Raw genomic sequence first — 27569 nt, 5'->3', positions numbered from 1 at the left:
AGTTTGTGACCGAATATGAATATTATAGGGTTAAGAGTTTTGGTTAACAGCTAGCAAAATTAAAACATGGCGGCAAAGGTTTTGGTAATAGCTATCAAAATACAGTAGGTCTGCAACTAACATTTAGTTTTCATAAACAATGATTTTTACATTTATTTTTTCGATTAATCATTTGTAGAAAATCAAAAAAGGTCCAAGAAAGAGTCCATGCATTAATTAAATCGTGGGTCACAGATTTTGATGTAGGCCTAACACCTGTCTCCCGGAGGTTGCTAGCACAGGAGTTTGAGCCCATGTTGGCTTGTTGTGGGAATTTCACCACCTGACAGACATGTCAACATGCAGGTGTCAACATGTCCATACAACGGCTCTACCTCTGAACAGAAGGCTTCTTCAGAAAGATTCTTTCTACCGTTTCTACCGTGTACCTCGTGTCTCCGTCTTCACCAGCACGCATCCCTGATCGTCACTTTACCTCCTCATCCTATTGGCCGCTCTCACTGCACCTGCTCGACTCACCCACCAATCGCGCGCTTCGGTCGGTGTGCTCCAAGATGGCGGCTTCCAGTGCTCCGTATCAGACATCATCGCATATGAACGCAAAATATCACTATCTGCCGGTCGTTTAAACTTCTGAAGAGACACACCAGAAGAAGCCAAGGGGGACTGAGTTGTCGCCAGTGAAACGCGGGAACGGTTTCCCTATGGTTTGTTCGTGCGAGGAGCCGGTCTCCGTGTCGGTCTGAAGGGGGTTGTGTTATCCGAGTATGGCCACCGAGAACAGGATCAATTTTTGGAGGAGAAACGCAAAGGTTCCCGGAAGGTGGGTTTCTTTTACGTCTAACGTTTCTCTCCTTTAACTTTATTAAATGAAGCAGAACTAACGTTACATTCCTTTCGGACGTTTCAGACGGATACTGTTAAATGTCAAAAATACTATTAACGGTCAGTACAGTATTATATAACATAGCTAATATCCTATTGTAGCTTGAATCAATATAATTAAGTAGGCTATATATTGGAATACAAACGCTAGCTTAAAACGGAGCTGTTTAGCTGACTTATAAACTGTCACTGTAAGTGCCTCAAGAGTAGTCATTAAGTGACCGTATTGTAGTAATAGGTTTCACTTCATTAATTTGAGGACTTTCCGGGCTGTCCACTGTCTGGTTTGACTGTGTATCTTTATGACAGCCTCCATTGAGAGAAACGCATCTCCATCTTCACTGCTTGTTTCTCACGCTCAGAAGTGGAGGTTTCACGCCCGCCATATGCTTACTCAGTCTGTGCTAGGAGGGGGTGACACTCAATACGGGCTAGCTATGAGGAGAGGTAACAGTGAAGGAGACTCTATGTCTGGATGAGGTTCACTGCTGTCACCTCAAATCTCTTATTTTGTCATCTCTTTGTGGGTTTTGTTTGATGAGTCATGGAGGGAAGAAGTTAAATGAAATACATCCTCTTTTTGTGGCAGCTTGATGAGATGACCAAAAGCTCACCAACAGAACTGATTGACCAGGTCTGAGTTTGTCTTTGTCTTACAGGGGGCGCTTATTACAATGTACAGACAAGTATGTGTTATGGGGAAAATAGCATTACCATCCTGAATTGGGCGGAATCATGTGGACCATTGCTTTTAATTTAGGTCAGATCAGGCTAGTCCCAGCTTGTAGAGCCTGCTCAGTAGGCATCATGGTAATGGGTTGTTATGGGCACTGAGGACATGCAGGTATCCTCCTCAGCCTGCACACTCGTGGAAAAGGAAATATTTTCACACTTCATAGAAAGACATCAGGAGATATTCATATTTCTTACGTATGTGATTATTTATCTGTAAACTACAGACTCTGACTGGTTTTCATGAGCCAGGGCAGGACACCCACTGGCAGACGGGGGGAGGTGGAGGGTGTGTGGGGGGGATATTGTACAGTGTGTTTGGGTAATCATAGAGGAGAGGCTCTCTAAGGAGAGGGCGTTGCTGTCCATGTCACACACACTGATCTCTCTCTAACTGTGGTGTGTGGAAAGCTAGAAAACACACGTTTGGACAGGAAAGCAAGCTGCTAGTCTCGCTGCCTGCCCTTGAGCCTCTCCTGATAAAATAAGTCTGAGGCCGATAAACAAGACACTCTGACAATGCCAGATAATCAGCAGGCCCAGTTCTCAGCCACCAGGCTTACTGTCAGTTTGTTCATGCAAACAACGTTAAATAGGTTGGCACAGGTTGGCCCCAGGCGTGGGCAGACACTGTCACACAATACTAATATTTGTTGCTTTGTGATATTCACACAAAAGTCTCTGCTTTGAATGTAGTGCTTATAATTAGTGACATTTCTGCCACCTGGAAGGAGAGCATTTTGGCTAAAAAGTCCTATAAGACTTAGTGTTCAACCACCACTCTGGTGAAAGAAAAAAAAGTTGTTAACAACATTCCAATCTGTGATCAGAATCCTTATTAAAGAGAGCAGTCCTCAACGGAAGACCTCCGTTACTTTGACCAAAAGCTTCCCTCTTTTGACAGTCTCAAAAGTAATTAGTTGTTAACACCACTGTAACTAATATCTGATTTGTGCTGATAACGCAGGCACAGATATGAACACTTGCCTTAATTCCCACGCTATGTAATAACAATTATAACTAAAGTTTGACTGTTGATCATGCATCCATTCAAAATACTTTTTTTTAAAAGCCTTTAGTTTGAATAGGGAGGAGGAGGCTGCTGCCTTTTACTTTCTACAAGGAAAAGCATGTAGTGGGTCTGGCCCAGATCCCATCCTGTGACTCTTGACTGTGTCTGCTTTGGGTCACCAGAGAGTTGGAAAGAAGCTGAGCTGTTGAAAAAGATTCTCACATCTGTTGAACATAATGGCCACCACAGGGTAGAGAGGAACACAGGGGGTGTGCAAGCTGTCCCATAGTTCTGTTCAATACACACTGCAGACAGTACAATCCAAAGAAGACAGGGTTAGAGTTATTTAATTAAAGGGAAGAACTGAGCGAAGGCAGAATGCAAGGCTGAATTTGCTGGTTCTGTGCTTCACAAAATACTCCCCACTGGGTTTCAAGCTTCGCCAAATCATCCAAAAACACTGGCACGTCACTGAGACACATCCCAAATGAAAACACATTGTCAGCGATCTTTAGGTCCATCAATCTCAAGGATCTTCTGATAAAAGCTGATAAGTCCACCTCTGGTCCATTCTCAAATATCACCCCTCTCCGGGAAACTACGGATATGGTAGCTACGCCCAGTGTGCCTTCACCCATAAGTCTTTTAGCCATCCTCACACAGGCTGCAGTAGACCTAAGCATGGTGTGTAGCAACTCACAATGTAAGAGCTGTGCATAATGTAATAATTTATATGTAATAAAAACTGATATTATAATAATTGGCGCATAATGTAATAACAGTTTGTGCATAATCTAATAAGTTATTACATTATGAGAAAATTGTTACATTGGAAACTAATAAAAAAATGGTTAAATAATATTGTATATTCAGCGCATAGTGTAATATCTAAAAAAAAAAGTACTATCTTCTTAAAGCATAGGAACCCTTCAATTTATATGTAAAATGTATAACTTTTTTTTCCTGCTACTGAGAATATAGATTTTTATTGATATCTTGTAGGTCAAAACATTGCATCAATACACTTTTATTTTATTTTTTATATATATATATATATCAATGTATACATTAGGAAACGAGGGGAAATATGTTCACAAAGAGCAGCACATACAAGGACAGGATGTGCGTGTGTTAACGTTCCTCTGAATAATAGATTAGCTGATTATTAGCATTAGCAGGGCTAAAGACTGGGAGGCTACATGTGTTTTTCTGCACAGAGGTGACAGCAGTTCACATGTCCTCTTCTACAGTGTACAACCAGTTTATGGAGCGCAGCATCCTCCTCTCGACCCACGGTTGCGACGCACGTAAGTGCTAAACCCAACCGGACTGCATGGCGTCATGTTACCCACACGGATGCATTTTATTTGTGTGTATTATTTGTGTCTCCCATTTTCAACCTTGTTTTGCTGCTCATTGTTCCCTGCTTCAAGTACTTGAACATGTGTGTATTGCATGCACCAGTACTGTACCAGTTTGACTCAGTGCTGACGTTTACATTTTTATTTTTGTTGGATTTGCTGTTTAGGTTTTTTTGTGTCCCTTTGGGTGATATCATCTTTATTATGCACCAGCACCGCCATGAATGAGAACCTTTTCTGTCGGACTGTTTCTTTTTCTTTGTGTTTGATCTCTCAATCTGTCCCTCTGCAGGTATCCCAAAGACACAAAGCCCAAGTTCAACAATCCCAAGTCTAAAAAGGCCTCTAGCTTCCACGAGTTCGCCCGCAGTACCAATGACGCTTGGGACATCGACGAAGAGGAGGACGAGGATTTCCTCGGGACCCCAGCACAAACTTCCTCCCTATCATCAGGTCTCCACTCTTCGTCAACACAGAACCAGGTAGCTACAAGACATCCTGTTTGTCCCTGAGCAGTTCATGGGCATTGAAATGAAGTGTGAAAAGTGTGAAATGAAAGGAGATGTTCTGATGTGTTTCTACTCAACAGCAGCAGCAGAATCAGGTCGGGGATGCAGAAACCAGGGTGTCACACAGTCCCGGGACAGAGGATCAAGACCTCCAGGATGTGGGGGAGGAGGACGCGGAGTGCGAGCACGTCAACGGCAAGGTTGTCAAGTCTAGCAGTGACGTCCACCTCAACACGTCCTCTGGTATGTAGGCAATACACTGCAGAGCTTCATTTGGCATTAAGAGCTCCTGAGGAGCTTATCAGGGGATTCATAGTGAAGCTAATTAAAGTCGTTGACATTGCAGATGGGGCTAGTGGGATTATATCAGGCCATTAACATGCGCCTGGCTCAACATTTTACAATCCTGAAAATGTTTCTCCAAATGCTCTGATGTGTACAAATGTGTTTCCAGTGACAGACAGTGAGATAACTAACATGAACACCACAGTACTGTTCACTAGTGTATCTTATCACAATTATGCTTGTTAAGCAGGGTTCCCACGCATTCTGGAAAACAGTTGACCAATTTTCCAGTCAATAAAAACACCTAGTAAATGAGAGAAGAAGTAGTCAAATGTCTTGGAAAATCTACTATTGTCCCTGGAAATTATGTCCCAGATATTCTCCTATTTTCAAAAAAAACTACTAGTTTATCTATCAGAGCTCCCCAAAACGGATAGCATTACCATCTGAAAGGTATGTTCAGGATCATATTAATGTTGAAATGGTAGTTTATGGACCAGAATATTTTGTCATAATGTCTAAGCACAAAAGAGATGATCAAACATCAAACAAAATTCTCCAGAATCACTGACTCCACCTTCAATGCTGACTGAAATAAAAGAAAGTGACCCCTCAGCTGATTTATACCCGTCACATAACTATGATAATGAAGACGAGATTTGTTGGTTTTGTTGTCTGATGGAATAGTAGATAGTTAAAATCCTTGTCTGTGATATAAGTAGCCCCTCGTTCCAAATCTCATCTGGTACCTGTACATTTAAATGGGAAGTCCAAGCACCTCTACCATTACAAGTATTAACCATAGAAGTAACAAAACAGGAAATGAAATGTCAAGATTGAGTGGATGAATGTAAAAGTTGATATAATACACACATTTTTGGCCTAACTTTGGGTGTTAAGTTGAACATTGTGTCTCATTTGCAGTGGTTGCATTTAGTGGTTGTGGACTGTCTACTGTTTGTAAAGTCTACAAAAAGTTCTTTTTTTTTTTGTGTGGCACTCTACAGTTCGCTCCACACTGCAGAAGCAGCAGTCTCTCCCAGTTCGTCCCATCATCCCACTGGTGGCCCGCATGTCGGACCAGAACGCGTCGGGAGCACCTCCCATGACAGTGAGGGAGAAGAGCCGGCTGGACAAATTCAAGCAGCTGCTTGCTAGTCCCAACACTGACCTAGGTAGGAGAGCAACACTCTCATAGCGCTAGATAAGAGGAAATACTGGCTCCAGGTCAACACTACACACTCTGTCTGTCTCTGTGTGTGGATCCCTGCTGGTGATGAACTGTGTTTGTATCTTGCTCTATGCTCTTACAGAGGAACTCCGGAAGCACAGCTGGTCGGGCATACCAAGAGAAGTCCGGCCAATCACATGGAGGCTTCTCTCTGTAAGTATCGTGACCTTCCTGTATTTTGGCTTGTTGCACAGCATTTGGTCTCAAAGCCTGTTCAAGAGTCCAAGTTACATTATTTTTAGTTTCTGTGTGAGCCTGTTGCATTCTTCTTCAGAAAATGTTCACATAATATCAAAAGCCTTATCCTTACAGGCAACCTCATCTCCTCTCTTATCTCAAATGATGGGCCAGTTCAGTTCCTCTGAAACTGTTCATGTAACTCTCTCTCTGACAGGGCTACCTGCCGGCCAACAAGGAGCGCAGAGAGCTGGTGCTTAAAAGGAAGCGAGAAGAATACTTTGGCTTCATAGAGCAGTATTACCATTCCAGAACAGACGAGCACTATAAAGACACATACAGACAGGTAATACTACAGTTCAAGTTAAAGCCACCTTCTGTGTGGATGGTGAATGTAGTGGATTGAATCAATAAATTCCTCAGTGTGGTATATTGATCTCGAAAGAGTTCTGCTGAGAAAGCGTTTGTACTTCCTGAATCCAGTGATGTAGTTGGAGGTAGGAAGAGTTACGGACTGTTTCAGCTGTCCACGTCTGGGTAGCTAGGGGGGAAGCTATAGATGCTGCTCAAAAACAGAACTTCCTGAACATGTTGCAAGTTCTATTGTGTAAATAAAGTTAAAAACAGAACTTTCTTGTTCTCTTTGCTTATAATGCAAACTATGAAAATGGTGTGCCAAGATATGAGTGGCAAGGATGTTCTGGACTAGGGCCCAATTTACAGTGTTTTGGCCGATTCACATATTCAGCCGTATTAATTGGAGCCAGAGTATACAAAGAGAGAATATTGTCGGCGAGAGCCCTACAGGCATCAGAAGCGCATGCGCAATGTATTCTGGTACATGTAGGCACTGCCGGCACAGTTGAGCGAGCAAGAGAACTCAGCTTTCTGGTTCAATATAGCACGTACTGAGGAATTTACTGCCTTTACCATCAACAATGATTGGACATCCACATAAAAGGTGGCAAATTTTACCTTTGACTAAAAACTATACAAAGCATGATCTGCTTTGATTATCTTAAGTAACATCTCAATCATGTTTCTTCCTGTCAGATCCACATCGACATTCCAAGAACCAACCCTCTGATTCCCTTGTTCCAGCAGCCCGTAGTACAAGAGGTAAGACGTGAACAGCTGAAGAGCAGTGGAATTCCCAACAGCTCGTCAGTTTTGTGTTTATTTTTTATAATCCTGAGTACTTTGTGTTGAGTTTGTCTGTCACATTAACAGTGAAGCAGGAGGCTGTTTCATGAAGCGAGATCAAGGGGTTAGCCGGCTGGCTCACTTTTAACTGGGCTAGATTGCCGTGGCAACCTCTGCTGCAGGTGAACAAGAGCACAGTTTAAGTTTACAATAAAGCAACAAGCAAGAAACGGAGACAGATCAATAGTCATGATCATTATACCAGAGAAAAGCACCATGTATCCGAACTGGGTTTGAAATAGGGCGTCTGTACTTCACCATACTAACCACCACATGGTGAATTGTGGCTGTAGTTTCTTGAACACTCTTATTCTGTCTTTGCAGCTCAGTCGACTTTGTGAGTGTTAAATCTGCTTAGACTCAATGAGATGATGAGTGGAAATAAAAGGTAGAATCACTATCGCCTTTTATTAGAGAATACAAATCCAAACATTTTCATAAGCTCCATCGGTTCATAGGTCAGTCTTTCCTTTCTGTCCTTGAGACCATTTTTGCTCAGAGTTTGTGTAGTTTTTGAGCCCTGATTTTAGGTGTCATGCAATTGGCTTGTAATTAGGAAATCATTCCCACAGTCTCATAGCTGGATTAGAAGTTAAGAACCAGCTTTCTGAAAGGGGTTATCTAGGATCACAGGTGTTAGCCTCAGACTAAGTTGAACTAGCACCTTGATACAGGCCTCATTGTAAAAAAATCAACTTTGCTTTAACTCATGTCAAGCAGAGACAAATGAGATTGGACACTCTCTTTAGATACAAGTTGATGCTATCTACTGTAGATAAGTCATGACCCTGTGAGTGATACTATGACTGTGACAGTCACTGAGGAAGGACCAGCATCAGATTACTACACTTGCTGTAAAAAGGAACTTAGCTTGTTCCTCAAATGTGGTGATATTATGTGGGTTTTCAAAACACCAACGATTTGTGTCCACATTTACCAGAAACCTGTGACTGGGTTTAATCACAGCCTCATTAGAGCAGGCCATATCATTCTTTATTAATGTTCAATGTTCATTAATGCATCAAAAGGTTTACACACTGTAACTCACAGCAACATACTGTATGTCTGATATGCTGGACCTGAGAGTTAAGAATCATAGTGAAAGCTCTTTAACACTACATGTCATCATTCACCCATTCACACCCATTCATATACTGATGACAGGGGCTACGGGAGCAATTTGGGTTAAGTGTCTCGCCCAAGGACACATTGACATGGACTAGAGGAGCCGGGGATCCAACCGCCGATCCTCTGATTGAAGGACGACCCTGCTCTACCACGGAGCCACATTCGCCCGACACACATTAATCAACCGTTTTGTTGTTGTCTTTCTGTTCTCAGGTGTTTGAGCGTATCCTCTTTATCTGGGCCATCCGTCACCCAGCCAGCGGTTACGTCCAGGGAATCAATGATCTGGTCACACCCTTCTTTGTCGTCTTCCTCTCTGAGTTTGTCAGTAAGTCACTGGTGGAAAATGTCCTGCATAGAGCCCAGTTATATTGACACCGGACCAAGTGACTCAGCTCTTGTTTCTGGTTTCACACTTTTTTTGTCTGTTTTATGTATCTGTATTTTACATTGTTGTTACTAGGGCTGATACCGCATCACATCCAAGGTCATAAACATTTCTTCAATCAATCTGAATAAGAGTCATCTGTATGAGTCCGGCCATTTCAGTGTCATTCAGTGTTATTTGTTGTCCCAGCAGAGGATGTGGAGAACTTTGAGGTGGCAGCACTGCCTCTGGACACCCAGAGAAACATCGAAGCTGACAGCTTCTGGTGCATGAGGAAGCTGCTGGATGGAATACAGGTCTGGTCACACGCACACATCTCAATAAACACTTGTTTGAAGCTGCAAATGTGCCCGTTTACTGAACATGCTATCCTTTCAGGACAACTACACCTTTGCTCAGCCTGGAATCCAGAACAAAGTGAAAGATTTAGAGGAGCTGGTCAGCAGGATAGATGGTAAGTGGACTCCTGTCAGTGAGTAAGGAGTTTAGTGTGTCACATGTACTCTGCACTGGCATGCACTGCTCATGCCTCTCTTTGGGCTTGTTTACAATTCAAATCGTGCATGCAGAAAGTGATAGAAGCTTAGCACAGCTGATTCCAGATACGAGCTATTATCCCACATCTTTAACGTGTGTGTGTGTGTGTGTGTCTCTCTGTCTGTCTCTCTGTCTCTCTCCAGAGGACATTCACAATCATTTCAAGAGGTATGAGGTGGAGTATCTGCAGTTTGCTTTCCGGTGGATGAACAATCTGCTGATGAGAGAGCTGCCGCTCCGTTGCACTATTCGTCTCTGGGACACCTACCAGGTAGAGCAGAGTGTATACCACCTACAAACCTTCACTGTAGAAAGTAAACCAGTACAACAGCACAAACTGCTGCCTGAAATAAACTACTGTAGAATTCACCTTTACACTCACTCAATTATACAGTATTTGTTACTCTTCTTGGTTTTCTGCAGGCTGAAGCGGAGGGTTTCTCCCACTTCCACCTGTATGTCTGTTCTGCTTTCCTCATTGAGTGGCGCAAAGAAATCCTCTCCATGGTTGACTTTCAGGTACCGATCTGTCCTCTTTGTAGTCATGCACACTTAACTGGGAACGTAACCGCTAAATATTGATTGAAGTACCAACAAATGATAACAGGACTTACTGTAAAGACTGGTTTATGGAAGCAAAGAAAAATGATGTGATCATTTTGATATTAAAAGCAATTGTATTGAAGAAGACTTGAAACTAGAGATTGAGACCATAAACTCATGTTTACAATGTTTACTGAGGTAATAAATCAAGAGAGAAGTAGTCATTTTCTCATAGACTTCTATACAACCAGAGGAGTCGCCCCCTGGTGGACACTAGAGAGAATACAAGTTTAAAGAACTGTTATTAACCTCTACCTTCCAAAATAGTGTCAATGTAAATGTAGATTTCTGTTGCTCTTCAGGGCCTTCTTATGCTACTGCAGAACCTTCCCACAATCCACTGGGGCAACGAGGAAGTGGGTCTCCTCTTGGCTGAAGCTTATAGACTGAAGTACATGTTTGCAGATGCACCCAGCCACTACAAGAGGTAGGGCCAAGGCCGCCTCCCAGCAAGCACAGTCCCCCTGAGATCAGACCAGACTGTGACTGGAGGGACCGCCAGTATTCAAGACACTCCAGACGCCCATGTGTTGTGTTTGAGGTGACCTGGAAGACACTGAAGCCACAAAACTTCTCCTGTGAAAATGAAGTCCAGTGAATGTCCCAGTGGATTTGGGTTAATGGTGCTCCCACAGAGCTCAGTGAATATGAGGCTATTTGCAGTGGATGGACTGCACTGTATCAATGGACTGTTACAGTATGAACACAGCTATGCCACCTTGGTTAACTTATACTGGTTTGGTCATGCAACATTAATTGTCTCTCATGTGAAACGTACACTCGGAAGAACACGCTGTGGTATAAAGGGAATGATGATTTTAGTGAAAGATTGCATCCACAGATTCTATTTTCTTGTTTTAAAGATATGTTTTGGTATTTGTTTTAAAACTCCTATACGTAAACCAGACAAATACTTTATTTCCTCTTTTAAAACCTATTTAGTCTGACACTGTCAAGCTGGTGGACCACCCCTTATGTTTTGGTTCAGGGTTACCAAATTTGCACTGTACAATCAACTTCTTGCTTTTGGGACTTCAGTGAGTCAGTTTGATTGGTTGCCAATATGGATATTCTCAGTGGTATTAGGTATTAGACCTAAGAGTAGCAAATATTAGGTACTGTGTTTTATTTCAAGTTGGGTTTTGTTTTACAAGTGGAGAAACTGATTTGGTATCAGTTGGCCTTGGTTATCATAAATCAGCATCTTCAATCACAATGAGGCTCTCGGGTGTAAAATATATCACCAGTGGTTCAATTAGAGTTTTACTGCCTCTGAATAGACAAGCAACGATGGAGACCTTTTGGTTAATGTAGCTTTGAGATTCCTTGCTCAATTATTTTATGTTGAAACTAACTCAGATAATTCTAAATTGTATTATATTTTTGACAGAATACAATTTTAGTTGGAGATTGTTGCACATAGTATCACTGACACAAATAGAGATCAGTAGCGGCTGGTCTGTTTTGTCCTGAGCCTGTTCAGACTTATTTCTTAATGCATAATGATGTAAATGATCGTATGATCCTCTATAAAGTATCTAATGAGATACCTGTGGTTACTGTAAACCTGCATATGCATAGAGGTAATTAACAATGTTTGAGCTCCTCAGTTGAGGATAATTTTAGCAATTGTTTATGGGGTTGGAGATATTTTTTTATGGAGGACATGCCTTGTCAATGCTTGTTCAGTACTGAAGGACATTTAGCCCCACCATCCTACATGAGACAGTCCTGTGGACACAGTGCAGCTCACAATATATGACGATGCCTTTTGTTTTGAGCATTTGTAATGTTCTCCTGTCTTTTAGAGTGTATAGTAACACGGATAAATGCTTTGGTATCATTAATGCTCATGTTTTATATTTGTCTAAGGTTGACGTTAGGTTGCTCTTTTATCTGTGACCATTCTGGCTGTGTGTGTGTGTGTGTGTGTGTGGAGGGGTGAATATGTGTGTTACTATCTAGCTTCATTACCAGTGATAATTATAACACAACATATGTTTGAGAGATATGACAATCATTAGCCTATGATATTTTGATTTATCTACCATACCTTTCTTTTCTTTGGTCATTTTGAAGCAAATGCTTTGTTAAGGAGTTAAATTTAAAATCTGGATTTCCTGTGCACTAGATTCCTGGAGATTGTAGAATACAACAAATTGAATGGAGAAACATCTTTTATCATTAGTCTTAATTCATATTCAGGAATTATTAAATCCTTGAAATATGGGGATTCAACCATAGCTTGAGGTCTGTTACTTCATGGCATTATATGAAGTGCTCCTGAAGTCACCATGCTATTTAATGAGTCTATGAAAGGGATCATTTTATTGCTGGAAAAACATGGCTCTATACTTATTTATGGTTTATTCATTGCCTGTTTTTTGTTTTAAGCCAGCTATAATCTTGTGTTCATCAACCTTGTTTTACCCATCTAAAACATGTCGAATGTTTTGTGAGTGTTGTTGTTGAATATATGCCTTTAGCCTTAAAGTAGTTTCTTTTTTTCATTCAGGTGCACCAACTGATTGTTCACTCCATGCTGTTTTTATCTAAAGATCATTATGTCCTCACAATGTGGTGTTGATAACTAAAGGCTGACAAAATAAAACCTTTGTTTCAGAGCTGTTTATGCTGTCTCAACAATAATATGCCAAATCTTTATTGGGCTTCAGTAATCAGGGCTGGTTTGAATGAAGAAATATAAAAAACTTACAGTACACCTGCTGTCTTAACTTGTTGTTCATATTAAATGATTGTTATTCTTCATTTTGGCATTAGTGGGTGTGGTGGGGTATTATTGTCTTGATCAGATATGTCCTCTGTTGTGTTTTCATGTATTAAAGTTGATATGTAAAAACAAAGTAGCTATGTTTTTATAGCAACACATTGGTAGCTGATTCGAAAGTAACGTTACTGTCGAAGTTCAAAGGGTGTTTTGAATTGGGACAAGTGACGCGCCGGAAGGGATGATGACAACTCAGAAGTAACGTGAACGTAACTTAAACTTCGGTTTCACTTTTGCAGCCATGTCGGTGTTGTTTTCGGCTACGAAACCTGATGCTAACGCGACATACCGTATGAATTTAACCAGTTGGCAGGAGACCCGTTGAACTGCATCAGTGTGAGTGTCAGATTCAGATGTTTTAGCTAACGAAATGTTCGTGCAGCTCGCCACAAGCTAACGTTAGCAAACACGAAGCTAACCTGTGGTCACGCAGTGCAGTGAGTAACCTTGCTGCCACCATGGCAGCATTGACTTTTCACTTAATGCACCTCTAGTTGCCATGTTATTTTTTAACTGAGTTTCTGTATTGCTTGTTATTTAACTGTAAGCTAGCGTATGATACCAATTATCGATCACGTTAGCAAGATAGAGGAAGAAGCTAACAAGAAGGCACGCGCCCCCCTCTCCCTACCAACAGTTGACTAACGTTAGCTGTTGTCTGCTCGTCACTGTCAAACAACACATTTTCTTTTTTTAAACACACTGCTGAATCCCTAGTCTTTTTATTTTGGCTCTTGTTTATGTGAGTTCCAAGCTAATGACTCAAACTTCTACTGTCTCCTGCAAAGCAGCAGAGGAGCTTGGTGTGGGAGGATGGATGGCGTCAGCTGGAGCGCCACAAGGGCCCAGGAGTCGTTCAGCCGCTCCAAGACGGCAGCAGACACACTGTCGAGGCTCGCCAGCTTCATGGCACGGGCTGACACAAAACAGCACACACAAAACCAGAGGCAGCAACCGTCACACCTGGCCACATATGTTTGTCAAGAATGTGGTAAGGGCTTTCCTTATGCGACAGATCTGTCTCATCACCAGGAACTAAAACACACATTACCCAAGCCTCACCGGTGTCAGTCCTGTGGGCAGGAGTTCTCCCTGAAGTCGTCCTTACAACTACATGAGTGCAATCATGACTCTTCCCCGTGTGAGCTTTGTCCTGGAGAGTCCCAGCTGGGTTCTCCGTGCCCCTCTTGCACAACCTCAGATCCCTGCAGGCTGCAGGACGAGTCGCCTCACCTCCTGGATGGTAGCCCTTACGCGTGTGCCCCATGTGGAAGAGGCTTCAGCCAGAAGCAGGCTCTGCTGCACCACCAGCAAGCCGGTTGTAGTGAACCACCATCCCCGTCAGATATAGTTGATGCCAGTAGCCTTCCAGGTGATTCTCCACCAGTTTCTGAGGGAGACTCGACCCGCTCAGATTCCTCAGACACCCCAGGGCCCAGCAGCAGAGCTGTCAGTGTGTGCCAATTCTGTTCGACAATGTTCTGCACAGAGGCCGGGCTGCAACGCCACAAACAGACTAACCATGCAGAACAGGGGCTAAAGACCAAAAGAGAAAGTACTAGTGGAGAAGTGAGGAAAGAGCGGAATATCAAGGTGAACGGAGATCTAATTCAAATGCCAAAATCCAAAACGAAGCTTCTGGACTGTCGCTCTTGCGACATGGTTTTCAGAAGCACCTCTAAGCTGTACATGCACAGAAAAGAGAAGCACAGCAGAGAGAAAAATATTATGACAGAACCATGGCCGGTCATAATCAAGCGCAGGAGAGTATTCACGTATCCATGTCAGATCTGCAGCAAAGTCTTCTTGCATCATTTGTCACTTAGGGCACATTACAGACAGCACACAGCCTCAAGCGTCACCACAACCAAAAACAAAAGTCAGCCTGTAGGGTGTACCACCAAAGACTCAAAGTTATCAGAAAATAGATTAAATCAAGTAAAACCTAGCATAGCAGAAGACAAGCCTTTGAAGGCTGGTCCAGGGAGGCCCAGGAAAGTGGCCAAAGTAGAGAACAAGGTTACTGATCCAGGGAGATGCAGAGAAGTGCCGGAGGAGGAGGAGGAGGAGGATGATGATGATGAACTAGAGAGAGAGTTCCCATGCCCCTCCTGTGCAGAGGTGTTCTCTCTGCAGTCGCGGCTCCGGGAGCACGTGGAGCTCCACCAGTCCTCCGTGAAGAGGCGACAGTGCAGCGTGTGCACAAGCGAGATGGACACCTGTAAATGGCCGGGCTCGAAGAGGCAGAGGCTGTACCACTGCGTGCCTTGCCAGCAAGGTTTCTCAGCACTGGACTCTTTCCTAGAACATTGTCAGGAGCACCTGCGAGTCCGGGTGGAGGAGGACAGCATCACAGAGGGCTGCGCACATCAGGCCAGCAAAGCCTGAGATCCAGTTTGAATGTCCACAGCGATTGCCTTTTTGCCTTGAGGGGTTAGAGAGCGGAGAGTGATGAAATCTCTATGATATTCTTGTTGATTTACCAGTTCACTGATTGAGCATTCAGGACATTTTGTTTTTATACCTGCGCTGTCTGTTTAATGTTCTCCATACCAACATATCGAGGGTTGAATAGAATGACTTGTTAAAGGACTATACCAGGCTTTTTGCATGTTTTATTTAGGCATTTCACTATAACACTCATACTTCACTGCCAACCATATTCTAAAACATACCATAGTTCTTTTTAGATATTCAACTGTTTTCTACATTCTAGGCAGCCACCTGGTTCTTGTGCAGTACAGTATGTAAATCAGCTTCTGTGAGATCCATTACAGTGACCATTTAGGTGGTGGTTGTGAAATCAAACAAAGCAAGAAGCAAATGTGGGCATTTCAAAAAGGACCATGTGTGAGAATCCCTCAAGCACTCGTAATGAACACTTTTCTAATTCAAGATCCGTTTCAGCTTTATTACAGCATAGATATACAACACATAAACCAACTCCCTGTGATGGATGAATTATTCTGGTGTGTCTGCAAATGGAATACACTGAAACCTTCAGCAGCCTTACAAGTAAAAAAAAAAACGTGCAAAAATACTCGTATAGTTCTTAAACAGAAATGGAACATCCCCTCTACGCCACTGTTTTGTACACATCAGGACCTAGTTTCTCAAACATCTTAAAGCTAGGATGGTCTTTTTGGGAAATGAGGCCGTCTGCACAGTCATGGTACGTTCTAGCCAGCGATATCGTCTGTCAGAGTCTATTTTTACACCAGATATTTGGAGTGCTTTTGCTAAGTACGGTAACTTGTCTTCTGCTCTATTTTTTTTGTTTTTCTTACACATTTGGCAATAATTAGTCACAGATCGGTGGGAACTGTGGTGTGTCACTTGCTGGATTGTCATTGCTGCGTGTTGTCAGGGTACTAGATGAAAATGTAGTGCTTTGGTCAAGACTGCTGCCCCAAGGTATGAATGAAATCACAAAGTATGACATGTTAACGTGTTCTGAGCATTTCTATGTGCTGTTTCGAGGCTCCAACATGTGGTAGTTATTGTCATAGAAAGATCAAACTTTGAATGGATGTCATGGGTAGTTGTATCCAGTACAATGCCTTTCATTGAGGCCTGTCTCTTTAGCTGGCATGTACTGGGGTGAGATTACCCAGCTATGCAAGCAGACAGCCTGATGGCAGCCCTTCAGTATGTCTGATGCTTAAAAAGTGGGCATTAGTGAATGAAATATGAGGTGGTGGTTGTTTTTCTTAAGGATTTTCAGTTTTCAAAGTTCTACTGTGAAAATGTAAACGATGATTTAATAGGTTTGATGCTTCCACTTTTCTTTTTTCGAGGTCTTTTGTAAATTAGTGTATGGTTCTTTATAGATGAACATAATAAAAACAATTTTCATACGATTTTTTGGTCTGGATTATTTAAACTAGTTTTGTGAATACATTCATCTTTTCATATATCACACCACATTACAAATATTTTATATAAAGGTATTTGAGTCCATACTTAAAAATGTTACACTAGTTTTGGCAGAGAGAAGCATAAATGAAATGTAATGAAACATACAATGTAGGCTTAACTTCATGTTGCAAACATTTTTGCATTAAATTGTTAATTTGTTTGTCCCTGCCTGCCTAGAATATCTACAGTAATCTATCTTCAGTTTTCTAGAACATGTTTGGTCGGTTAATAATGAAAATCAGCTGTGAAGATAATACCGTAATTTGTTATTTATTCAAGTTGATCTCCTTGCGGTCCCCTTTTGTACTCAGAAAACACTTGAAGTTTGTCCGCTGAACAAGATCAGAACCTAACCGACAGTGCCTCCTCCCGGCCTCGTGGTGGCGGTGTGCTGAAACAGCAGCAACATAATGTCCACGATGGAGGCTAACCGGTGAACTTCCGGTCCCTCACGGCACGTTTTCCTTCCGTGGTTTTGCGAAGCGGCAAACATCTGATCAACTGTGTCGGTTTTAAGTAATTAAAGACAAAATGAGCAAAGCACACCCCCCGGAGTTGAAGAAGTAAGTTATCGAGCTTGTTTAGATGAACATGTACTGTTTATTTGTATTCTGGAAAACAAACTCACACAGCAACACTGATACATTGTTAGCATCGGAAGCCAGCTAGCATTAGCTAGCCTTTGTAACCGGTAGCTATGTAGCTATCATCTGTAAGCCTCTCTAATGCAAGTCAATGTTGTTTTTTCTTCAGGTTCATGGACAAGAAACTGTCATGTGAGTATAACTAAAAGTACAAGCTTACCCCGACAGTCCGTTTGACAGCCCATAATACATTAAACGCACAGTACAGTTGAAATGGGAGCAGAAAGAATCAAAGATACTCTGAGCAACAGTTGAGTCAGAATATAAGAGACCACCAGTCATAAGTGTCAAAATGTGCAGATTTAAATACGAACGGGTTTATGTTTCTGCGTCAAGTTCACAATAAAGCAGCCCATAACAAGCTGGAACATTAACTGGCAACGTGTTGCTTTAGCAAACTCTTCAAACTTCACAATAGGTTAGGTTAGCTCGGGTTAAGGACTGTACTATTCAGTCATGTTACTGAAATCTCAGTATGGCTTACTTCAATTTTCATATCTCTTGTTAAAGTCGAACTGTGTTAAATTAAATATTGTGGTGCTACAAAATATCTTTGCCTACACGCCGTATTCTACAGACTTAAGGAGACATATTCTTGCTAAAATCACATAAACATTTAATGTATTTTCAATGACAATGTCATAATTTCTTTTTACATGGCAAAGTATATCGTAATTGTAATATCAGTCAAAATAATCGCCATTCATATATTTTTTCACAATGGTTCAGCCCTACTAGGGTTAGCTCAGTTTGAACTGGATCAGGGAATATCAGCCCAACAGTCTTTTGAAAGCAAACAGAAAGAACAGCGATGAACCCTAACTCACAGGATAAATTGGTGCCTTTTTTCGTCCTTTCAGTGAAGCTGAATGGAGGCAGACACGTGCAGGGCATCCTGCGCGGGTTCGACCCCTTCATGAACCTGGTGGTGGATGACTCTCTGGAGATGGGCCCAGGAGGACAACAGAACACCATTGGCATGGTGGTTAGTACCCCGACTGGTGTTGTTTTTTAAAATAATTGTCACAACTCCCATGTTGAACACGACTGTCCAAAATCCCTCCTCCTACTATATAGTGCTCTACCCTCTGCCATTTGGCGGACCACCACAATGACTGTTATGCATCAGAAATCTCAGCTGACACTCACTATAGAGTAAACCGTTTGGTTCCTACGACAAGGTTTATTTTCAGCTGCAGATTTGGTGCATACGAACTGAAAACACTTGTGATGAGGCATACATCTCACCATAGTGCATCTTACTGTCCACACAAATGTTCACTTCACCACCTCCGGTAACGTGCAGGCCAGATCCCTCTGATCATAAGCGTTCAAACCAGCAGTGTTATTTGTGCTTGTGCTGATGAGTCGTCACATTCCTCACCCCTGGAGAACAGAACCGAGAAAGGAGAGAGCTGGACTCTATGCTACTGACACAGCTGTTGAGCGTCATATCATCATCGCATATTTGAGACAAAAAATAGCTTTAAATAATTGCTGAACACATTGTCAATAGTTTTCAATGATATCTTTTAATAATGTGCATGTACCATATTACGTTTACAGCCTATAGTTTTGGGTGTAAATGGCTGCAGTGAACACCAGAGGGAACACACACACACACACTGCCGTCACTCACCTCACCCGGCACATCCTCACCACCACAGATAGCCTTGGTATAGATATCTGTCCGTTTCAAGCCGATACAGAGAGACAGTGGGCTTTGTAAATCAAGAAAAAATAATGAGAGCTGTACGTCGGTGACCTCATAGCTGGTTACGGCCACGAGGGGACAAATGATGGGACTTGCTCCTGACTGGGTGTAAGATTCACACCCGGTCTTAGTCAGAAGGATTAAGCCTAGATGGTGCAACAGGCCTAACTATTAGGTCGGGCTTAGAGCACCAGTGTACAACCGACTTAGCTCAAGACCATGTGTAAGCTGTTAGTGCAATCAGAGGGTATCAGTTCCTTCGGGTGAGACAGACGACTGAAAAGACGAGGCTGAAACGGCTCCATGTGAACGTTCACGATGAGCCAGCATGCACAGCCAGTGATATCGGGAGCTCTATTCTGTGATTTTAAAGGTGATCTAAATGTTAAAGTGAAACCTGCAGGAAGTCTTGAATGCAGTGCGTTAACTCGGTGTGGTCTTCTTTCTCATAGGTGATCCGGGGAAACAGCATCATCATGTTGGAGGCCTTGGAGAGAGTATGAGAGCAGACGGAGAATGATCCACACCTTTTTACTTTCTCTTATCCTTTCACTTCATTGTTTTCAACGCCTTTAATGTCTCTGAATTGTGGCGTGTCTATCTGATCAGTTATCTGTTTTGTTTGGATATATTTTGAATTGCATAATCTTGTGAATAAATCACTTTTTCTTTGTATTTTGTGTTTCACTGTGTACAGTGTGTTACTGTTTGAAGCTACTGACACATGTTCTTAACGTGTTTCTGTAACAACAGGCAGATTAACGACCACATGAACAGAGCACTAAATATTGGAGTTGGGTCAAACGTGATTGGTTGGGTGTGTTACGTATGGCATCAAGTCTTAATGGTATGAAATGTCAACATAGCAGAGTTGAATTTTAACTTTTGGAATCAATAATGGTTAAACCTAAAAAGAAAATAAGATACATGAAGGCAGGACTGCATACTACACTGCTCAAAAAAATTAAAGGAACAATCTTTTATCAGGGTATGGTATGGATTCAATTGCACTTCTCTGATAATGATCTGGTCAGGTAAGTAGCAGAGCGGGTTGTTAATCAGTTTCAGCAGCATTGGTGTTGATGGCATTAACAACAGGTGCACTAGAGGGGCAACAATGAGACGACCCCCAAAACAGGACTGGTTTTGCATGTGGAGGCCAATCCAAGTTTCTCCCTGTTGATCTCTTTGACTGGTTTTAAACTAGTGTTGGCTTTAGCTAGAGTCATCACTACTGGGAGCATGAGGTGATTTCTTAACCCTCCAGAAGTTCCACAGATTGTCCAACTCCTCCAGGATGGCATGCGTGTTGTTGGCAGGAGATTTGATGTGTCTTCCAGCACAATCTCCAGAACATGGAGGACATTCCAGGAGACAGGCAGTGACTCTAGGCGAGCTGGACAGGGCCGTAGAAGGTCCTCAACCCATCAGCAGGACCGACATCTGCTGCTTTGTGCAAGGAGGAACAGGTTGAGCACTGCCCGAGCCCTACAGAATGACCTCCAGCAGGCCACTGGTGTGAATGTCTCTGCCCAAACAATCAGAAACAGACTTCATGAGGGTGGCCTCAGGGCGCGACGTCCTTTAGTGTGCCATGTGCTCACCGCCCCGCACCGTGGAGCTCGATTGGTATTTGCTATAGAACACCGGAATTGGCATGTCCACCACTGGCGCCCTGTGCTTTTCACAGATGAGAGCAGGTTCACCCTGAGCACCTGTGATAGACGTGAAAGGGTCTGGAGAAGCCAAGGAGAATCCTATGCTGCCTGCAACATCGTTCAGCATGACCGGTTTGGTGGTGAGTCAGTGATGGTCTGGGGAGGCATATCCATGGAGGGACGCACAGACCTCTACAGGCTAGAGAACGGCAGTCTGACTGCCATTAGGTATCGGGATGAAATCCTTGAACCCATGGTCAGACCCTATGCTGGTGCAGTAGGTCCTGGGTTCCTCCTGATGCACGACAATGCCCGGCCTCATGTGGCAAGAGTATGCAGGCAGTACCTGGAGGATGATGGAATTGATACAATTGAATGGCCCTCACGAACACCTGACTTAAACCCGATAGAACACCTCTGGGACATTATGTTGCTCCTCAGACTTTACAGGACTGATGCCCTTAGACAGATCTGGGAGGACATCCCACAAGACACCATCCGTTGTCTCATTAGGAGCATGCCGCGACCTTGTCAAGCATACATACAACCACGTGGGGGCATCACAAGACATTGAGAGGCATTTTGAGTTGCAGAAATTGAAATTTGGCAAAATGGACTAGCCTGCCACATCATGTTTTCACTTTGATTTTCGGGGTGTCTATGCAATTAAGCCCTCTGTAGGCTGAAACTTTTATTTCCATCAAAAGATGTGGCATCCTTTTGTTCCTAAGACATTAAACTGTCCATATCAGTATAGATATCCAACATCATTTTTTTTTCACATTGAGATCTGATGTGTTTTCAAAGTGTTCCTTTCATTTTTTTGAGCAGTGTAAGATTGGGTAGTATAAATGTGTGATGATACTTTTCTCAACTGTCAGAACAAATCTGAAACCATTTATACAGTGTTCTCTGATAATACAGTTGCATCAGGTGATATTACAAACCAATAAATGACTTCATAGCAGTATTTGATGCAAAAATCATGATTTATCTTAATCTGTTAAGTGTTTTATTTGCTGGATTAGTCAATAACGAACAAACTATTAAACATTTTTTTCAGAAAATGTACCATATATCAATATATATTGATATCACATTGTAAAACCACATAAATATTGATTGAGGATTTTATCCATATTCACACTCATGCCTACTACATTTACTATTTTGTTTCCATGTGACGCTCCGTTTGCTGAAATCTCAGTTAATGAATCTTTGTAGTTTCATCAATGAGAGAAAAGTCTGAAAATCCTCCAGCTGTTTCAACATGCTGTGAGGATCCACTGCATGCTCCAGATAACAGAGAGAGCTGTTCCCTACTTTAACTAATGGGCTGTTAAACAATATTCAGATTCAGATCCCTCGTCTCCAAGTCAGTGGGTTTTTAATATAAATGTGGCATCATTTGATGTTTACACAGATTATAACAACTATTTGATAAACAATTCTATTTTAGCTTTTTTCAAACTGGCATTCAAACAAATCTATCAACATAATGCAGTCATTGTCACCTCCCTTATTTTGTTTTATTGTGTAAAGCTTTGTATAGAACAGATCATGACTTGGAAGTTGAATGTATAAAAACTTAAACTTAAAGAAATTAAAGCTACAACTGTTTAGTTCAGCTTTAGTGTCTAGAAATGGAAGACTCGTTTCCCACTTCTCTTCAGTTTTCATCAGTGAAGCATGTTCAGAGTTGCATGTTCAGAGTTGAATGTTGGATTACATCACATCACACAGTCACTAGACTGTCCTGCTAACCGTCACATCCACATCTGGATCAGTCAATGATGATGTAAGTAACTGTTTACAGTGTTTTCATTCTAATCATAGAGAGAGCAGGTATAAAAAGATACATAACAACCCTCCATTTTAACTTCCCCCATGTTAGTAAGAACAAGACTCAAACAATGCATGCTGGGAAGTGTGCTGACAAGCTAACAACCTTTCTGAACAACTTGGTTTATTGGTTTCAGTGTTCAAAGTTCTGAAGTGGTTCCAAAGTATAAAAAAAATACTTTAAATGCTGGTCATTTATATTTCTAAGTTTGAACAACTTGTTATGTTTATCTATTTAAATAATAGGAGTTGGTTGTTTTCCATTGCAGTAGTATTCATAAGTTTATCCATCACTGTGGCTTCTTAATCACGTTTAACATTTCTCATTTAAACTAATAACAGAAAGCTGCTGGCAAACTGCTATACAAACAATAAAAATTAGAAAAGTGTCTGATGAGAAAAATAGTGTTAGAATCATATTTATATTAAGGAATCTGTTAATTCTAATTCTTATAGTTTCAAATGATCTGATCTCATGACTGCAGAGATTGATGGACTTTATTGAGAAGAGCAGGAGTTGGTGGTGAATGTTGAGGATGAGGAAGCTGCAGCTGGTTACCAGGATTGACAAGTGGAGGTCAGGGCTGTAGAGTGCTGGTGGAGGCTGGAGGCAGGAGCTGGAGGAGGCTGCAGGTTGCTTGCAAAGGCTGTGGGTGGAGGTTCAAGTAGCATTTTTTTTTTTAAATCTTCAGGTGTATGAAGGTATATTTATTACACAAACAAACAAAAATGAAATCAAAAATCAAGTTTGTAAGTAAAAATATATAAACTGAGAATAAATTATTTGTTAGTTTTGCTTATGAAACTATACTTTTTGGCTGCAAATCAAAAACCTTTGCTTTCAAATCAAAAATCTACACTTTCAAAACAGACAACTTTGCTTTCAAGAAAAACACCATTCATCCATCCATTTTCTTCCGCTTATCCGGGGTCGGGTCACGGTGGCAGCAGGCCAAGCAGGCTGACCCAGACTTCCCTCTCCCCGGCAACATTTTCCAGCTCATTCTGGGGGATCCCGAGGCGTTCCCAGGCCAGCTGGGAGATATAATCCCTCCAGCGTGTTCTGGGTCTTCCCCGGGGTCTCCTCCCAGTTGGGCGTGCCCGTAAAACCTCCAGTGGCGTCCAGGAGGCATCCTAATTAGATGCCCGAACCACCTCAGCTGACTCCTTTCGACGCAAAGGAGTAGCGGCTTAACTCCAAGCTCCCTCCTGATGTCCGAGCTCCTTACCCTATCTCTAAGGCTGAGCCCGGCCACCCTACGGAGGAAACTCATTTTGGCCGCTTGTACCCACGACCTTGTTCTTTTGGTCACGACCCAGAGTTCGTGACCATAGGTGAGGGTAGGAACGTAGACCGACCAGTAAATTGAGAGCTTCTCCTTCTGGCTCAGCTTACCTCTTCACCAAGATGGTCCGGTGCAGCGCCTGCTTTACTGCACACCCATCGGGAATGTGTCTGACTTTTTGTCAAGAATGTGGACACAGCTCCTACTTCAGTCGTACAGAGACCGGATGGCCCATTGCAACGGGCCCGGCTCCCCATACTCCCGCAGCACCCCCCACAAGAACCCCCGAGGGACCCGGTCGAAAGCCTTCTCCAAGTCCACAAAGCACATGTAGACTGGTTGGGCAAACTCCCAGAACCCCTCCAGTAGTCTTGCGAGGGTAAAGAGCTGGTCCACTCTTCCACGGCCGGGACGGAATCCGCACTGCTCCTCTTGAATCCGAGGTTCGACAAACGGTCGGAGCCTCCTTTCCAGCACCCTGGCATAAGCTTCCCCCCCCCCCCAAGTCTTCAGGCACTGCCTCCTCTCCAGAGGACATGTTGGTCGGGTTTAGGAGTTCCTCAAAGTGCTCTTTCCACCGCCCGACGATGTCCCTGCAGGTCAGCAGTCCCCCCAGCCCCCCCCCCCCCCCCCCCCCCCCCCCCACTGAGAACATCCTGGGGTAAGCCCTGCTTTCCCTTCCTGAGCTGTCGGATGGTTTGCCAGAACCTCCTTGAGGCCAACCAAAAGTCCTTCTCCATGGCCTCCCCGATCTCCTCCCATGCCCGAGTTTTAGCATCCGCGACCAATGCAGCTGCAGCCCTTCTGACCAGCCGGTACCTCTCAGCGGCTTCAGGAGACCCCTGAGCCAACCAGGCCCGAAAGGCCTTTTTCTTCAGCTTGACGGCTTCCCTCACCTCTGGTGTCCACCACTGGGTTCTCGGGTTGCAGCCACGACAGTCACCGATGACCTTCCGACCACAGCTCCTAGCAGCCTCGTCCACAATAGAGGCTTTGCACATGGTCCAGTCGGATTCCATGTCCCCAACCTCCCTCGGGATGTGTGAGAAGTTCTTCCGGAGGTGGGAGTTAAAGACCTCCCAGACAGGGCCCTCCGCCAGACGCTCCCAGTTCACCCTCACTACTCGTTTGGGCTTGCCAGGTCTTTCCAGTCGGCTCCCCCACCATCTGATCCAACTCACCACCAGGTGGTGATCAGTTGACAGCTCTGCTCCTCTCTTTACCCGAGTGTCCAAAACATACGGCCGCAGATCAGATGGTACGATTACAATGTCGATCACAGATCTCCGGCCTAAGTTGTATAATGTATAGGCATTTGTTGTCAGGCCTAGGCTACTCCAAGGCATAGCCTATACTAGATTATTTCATGTCAAGTCATAAAATTGGCTTCAAGGTTTTGATCAGTTAATGTTTCAATGTTTGAACTTATCTTAAAGGGTCATGCAGAAGGAGAGGCTGAGGCAGAAAAGGGAAGCTGTTCAAGTCAGAGAGAGGAAGAGACAGACCAAGCAGCTGCAGCAACTAATAATTTAGGTGAAAAAGACACAGGGCCCAGACAGGTTAAGCTGAAGAGCTACCCACAGGACAGCTTTGGTGCTCAGAACAGGTCATTTCACCACAGCTGGTTTGAGAAGCACAGTTGGTTGGAATATTCAGTGAACCATAATGCAGCTTTCTGCTTTCCATGTAGATTGTTTGGCAAAAACATCAAAAGATGATGCTTTGGTCAGTAGTGGTTGCAAGAACTGGAAGAAAGCTTTGTTTATCTTTGGCAAGCACGAGATGGCACAAACACATAGGGACAGTGTTGTTGCATGGCAAAGCTACCAGGCAACTAGCCGACAGGGAAACGTTACACAGATGATAGCATCTGCACATGCAAGTGAGATAGTAGAGAGAGGGTAGTATCTTAGGCGAATTGTTGCAGTCACCTCCATGTTACGGCGACAGGGACTCCCTTTTCGTGGCAGTGATGAAGGCCAAGACAGCACAAACAGAGGAAACGTTCTTGCTTGCATGGAACTTTTGAAGGAGCTTGATCCTTTCCTTCAAAAATATAACCCTCCCTCAAATGCTACCTATATCTCGCCAACATCTCAGAATGAGATGATTGAGTGTTGTGCTCAAGAAGTTACCAGTGTCATTGTATCTGAGATGACAAAGTCCAAAATGTATGCCATTATGGCAGATGAGGCAAGGGATGCACGGTCAGAGCAGCTGGCTGTTTGTGTTAGGTACGTGTCAGAGGGGGCAGTGAAGGAACGTTTTTTAGCACTTACAGAGATAATGTCATTCGATGCCCAGTCCATTGCAAACAAGCTGCAGCAGCAGATCCAGAACAATGGTCTTGCAGAGCTTAAGTGTGTAGCACAGACATATGATGGTGCAGCTGTTATGAGTGGGTCCACTGGAGGTGTGCAAGTACATTTTAGAAGGCTCCATCCTGAGGCTATATATGTGCATTGTTATGCTCATGAGCTAAACCTAGTGTTGTGCCATACTTGCAGGGCTGTTTCAGAGGCTGTGGAGCTTTTCAACTTGTTGGAGTGTGTGTATTCTTTTTTCAGCACCTATAGTCAATCATCACAAGTTCCAAGAGGCTCAGTCCAAGCTTGGCTTGACAGCAGTTGAGCTCGTACAACTTTCAAACACTCGCTGGGCATGCCAGCTGCAATCAATCAATGCAATTCTTGAGACATTACCTGCCATTTTTGAGTGTCTCTCTGCCATTGCATCCCCCATAGCTGTTGGTCTCAGAGCGAAGCTCTACAAGTTCTCAACAGTCTATTCACTACTGATGTTCCAGACATTTCTGTCTGTAACTGAAGGACTCCACAAGTTCCTTCAGAAAGAGACTTTAGAGCTGGCAGAAGCTTTTATCAGCAAACAAGCTGTATGTGACACACTAAGGGGCAAACGCACAGATGTATTTGCCACAGAGTAATGTATGAGAGAACCAAGGCCCCGTGCCACACCCACAGTATCCCTGAACCAGATACTAAGAAAAGGCATAAACAGAGGAAAATGGAGGATTTTGTGTTGGAGACAACCTTGAGCTCAGGCACAGTTGATCAGCTCACAAACCTTGAAAACAGAGTTGCTTTTCCCTTGTGTGGACAGGATGGTTAGTGAGCTTGAACTACGATTTTCTAGTGTAGATGCAGTCCTACTAAAAGGCATCCAGGCATGCAGCCCTAAATCTGAGAAATTCTTGAGTGAATCACATTTGGATGAGCTTGACAAGCACTACAGCATTGATCTGAAAACAGAGGAGGTTCTGGTGGCCAGAAACTTCCTTGCCCGCAAAACAGAGGATGGATGTCCACCCCAAGATATGTTAGCTGTGCACAACCTCCTAGATTCAGACATGTTTCCCTCTCTGAAGGCAATCATTCAAGTTGCCTTAACAGTGCCTGTGAGCAGCTGCTCTTGTGAAAGGTCCTTTAGTGCACTGCGTCGGCTGCACTCCTGGCTGCGTAAAACAATGGGGCAGAAAAAGCTTCACAGTCTTGCAGCCATGTCAATTGAAAGTGACATACTAGGGGACTGAGTCACAACAGACCGATTCTTTGATGCTTCCACCCACTAAGTAGTCATTAACCTGTGATTCCATACCACACCCGTCCCTGTCAATGTCCCTATGACCTCACTACCTCAGAACAGGAATG

The 27569-nt window shown here is 43.2% G+C and overlaps 3 protein-coding genes across 4 annotated transcripts; all 3 read left to right on the top strand.

Annotated features, from left to right (window-relative positions):
* Positions 1 to 582: 582 nt before the first annotated feature.
* Positions 583 to 12681, top strand: tbc1d22b (TBC1 domain family, member 22B). Of its 2 annotated transcripts, none has more exons than XM_079181699.1 (13): positions 583 to 823; positions 4283 to 4472; positions 4583 to 4742; positions 5792 to 5959; positions 6098 to 6168; positions 6410 to 6538; positions 7246 to 7311; positions 8737 to 8851; positions 9104 to 9207; positions 9290 to 9365; positions 9592 to 9719; positions 9872 to 9967; positions 10354 to 12681. In XM_079181699.1, the coding sequence occupies exons 1-13, from the start codon at positions 768 to 770 to the stop codon at positions 10480 to 10482; spliced, it is 1488 nt and encodes a 495-aa protein (XP_079037825.1). In that variant the 5' UTR covers positions 583 to 767; the 3' UTR covers positions 10483 to 12681. The 2 variants fall into 2 exon arrangements, with proteins under 2 accessions (XP_079037825.1, XP_079037824.1); XM_079181698.1 differs by having other exon boundaries at positions 4580 to 4742.
* A 362-nt stretch (positions 12682 to 13043) lies between these two features.
* LOC306712334 (uncharacterized protein) lies at positions 13044 to 16699 on the top strand. The gene is made up of 2 exons (XM_079181569.1): positions 13044 to 13175; positions 13631 to 16699. Exon 2 carries the CDS (start codon positions 13653 to 13655, stop codon positions 15225 to 15227), a length of 1575 nt encoding a protein of 524 aa, XP_079037695.1. The 5' UTR covers positions 13044 to 13175; positions 13631 to 13652; the 3' UTR covers positions 15228 to 16699.
* A 510-nt stretch (positions 16700 to 17209) lies between these two features.
* snrpg (small nuclear ribonucleoprotein polypeptide G) lies at positions 17210 to 19790 on the top strand. The gene is made up of 4 exons (XM_079182210.1): positions 17210 to 17320; positions 17511 to 17533; positions 18262 to 18386; positions 19568 to 19790. Exons 1-4 carry the CDS (start codon positions 17289 to 17291, stop codon positions 19616 to 19618), a joined length of 231 nt encoding a protein of 76 aa, XP_079038336.1. The 5' UTR covers positions 17210 to 17288; the 3' UTR covers positions 19619 to 19790.
* The last annotated feature ends 7779 nt before the right edge of the window (positions 19791 to 27569 follow it).

Source organism: Pholis gunnellus (assembly GCF_910591455.1).
Source record: "Pholis gunnellus genome assembly, chromosome: 2".
In the NCBI taxonomy this organism is placed as follows: Eukaryota; Metazoa; Chordata; class Actinopteri; order Perciformes; family Pholidae; genus Pholis; species Pholis gunnellus.
This window is presented reverse-complemented; position numbering and strand designations above follow the sequence as displayed.